This window comes from Cyprinodon variegatus, unplaced genomic scaffold (genome assembly GCF_000732505.1).
Source record: "Cyprinodon variegatus isolate N-32 unplaced genomic scaffold, C_variegatus-1.0 Scaffold981, whole genome shotgun sequence".
Classification (NCBI taxonomy): Eukaryota; Metazoa; Chordata; class Actinopteri; order Cyprinodontiformes; family Cyprinodontidae; genus Cyprinodon; species Cyprinodon variegatus.
Window position 1 is genome coordinate 84,529 of NW_015151434.1, and position 1,218 is coordinate 85,746.

At 42.1% G+C, this 1,218-nt stretch overlaps 1 protein-coding gene across 1 annotated transcript in view; it reads left to right on the forward strand.

Moving 5' to 3' along the window:
• LOC107100515 (NACHT, LRR and PYD domains-containing protein 12-like) overlaps positions 1 to 1,186 on the forward strand; it is a 69,157-nt gene extending 67,971 nt beyond the window's left edge. Inside the window, exon 10 of the mRNA XM_015399030.1 lies at positions 589 to 1,186. Coding sequence (XP_015254516.1) covers positions 589 to 1,127 — 539 coding nt within the window. The 3' untranslated portion in view covers positions 1,128 to 1,186. The remainder of the gene's footprint in view (positions 1 to 588) is intronic.
• The last annotated feature ends 32 nt before the right edge of the window (positions 1,187 to 1,218 follow it).

Genomic DNA, 1,218 nt, shown 5'->3' on the forward strand with positions numbered 1-1,218 from the left:
CAAATTAGAGCATAATTCTTATACATTTCAAAAATCTAACACCATTTATTTAAATTATTAAATGCAAAATATTGGTATTTCAACAGACCAGGAAGCAGATTTCTCATCTCCACCAGAAACTGCACATCTGCTGGATGCTGATGGGGATTTTTTTTAATATGTCATATTAAATAAAGTGTTAATTTCTGCATGTTTTGCTCCTACGAATTAAATATTTAGTGTTAAAGCTCAGAGGATGAGTCGGAGCGCAGAAATACGGGGGGAACAGCGAACGCTGTAAGCTTTGCTTTGCACAGGCAGTCTGGACGGAGATGCTGCTGGGCAGAGATGGAGGATGTGGTATTTCAGGGTAACCGGACAACATGGAGTGATTTATAAATGCTTTAAATTAGGTTGGGTCCAGATTAGCCAGCAGGTGGGTCCGGATCTGGACTGCGGTCCACTAATCCGTGACCTCTGGTATAGATACCTAAAAAGTGTTAGAAGTATTTGTACTTCATTACTTAAAAACTTTTTTCAGGAGTCATCATCAAAGTGTCAATAAATGATCAATAATTGCAGCTGGATTGTGTTTGTTCTCTCCATCAGATTCCTGTCAGCTCACAATCGACACAAATACAGTGAGCAGAAAATTGAAACTGTCTGAAGACAACAGGAATGTGACATATGTGGAGGAGCTTCAGTCGTATCCTGATCATCCAGACAGATTTGATTACTGGCCTCAGCTGCTGTGTAGTGATGGTCTGACTGGTCGCTGTTACTGGGAGGTTGAGTGGAGAGGAGAAGTTTATATATCAGTGAGTTACAGAAGAATCAGGAGGAAAGGAAACAGTGGAGACGGTGTGTTTGGATACAATGATCATTCCTGGAGTCTGAGCTGCTCTGATGGTAAAGCTTTCTCTGTCTGGCACAATAAGGAGAAACCATCTTCCTCCTCCTCCTCCTCCTTCTCTGTCTCTAACAGAGTAGCAGTGTATGTGGACTGTCCTGCTGGCATTCTGTCCTTCTACAGAGTCTCATCTGACTCACTGATCCACCTCTTCACCTTCAACACCACATTCACTGAACCTCTTTATCCTGGATTCTGGATCCGTTCTGATTCCTTAGTGTTTCTGTGCTCAGTCTAAAGAGTCTCCTCCAGTCAGAGCAACTCTCTCCTAGTCAACAGACAGTTTAGTATCTCCATGTCTGTCTCTTTCACTCAGAAACATTTTCACA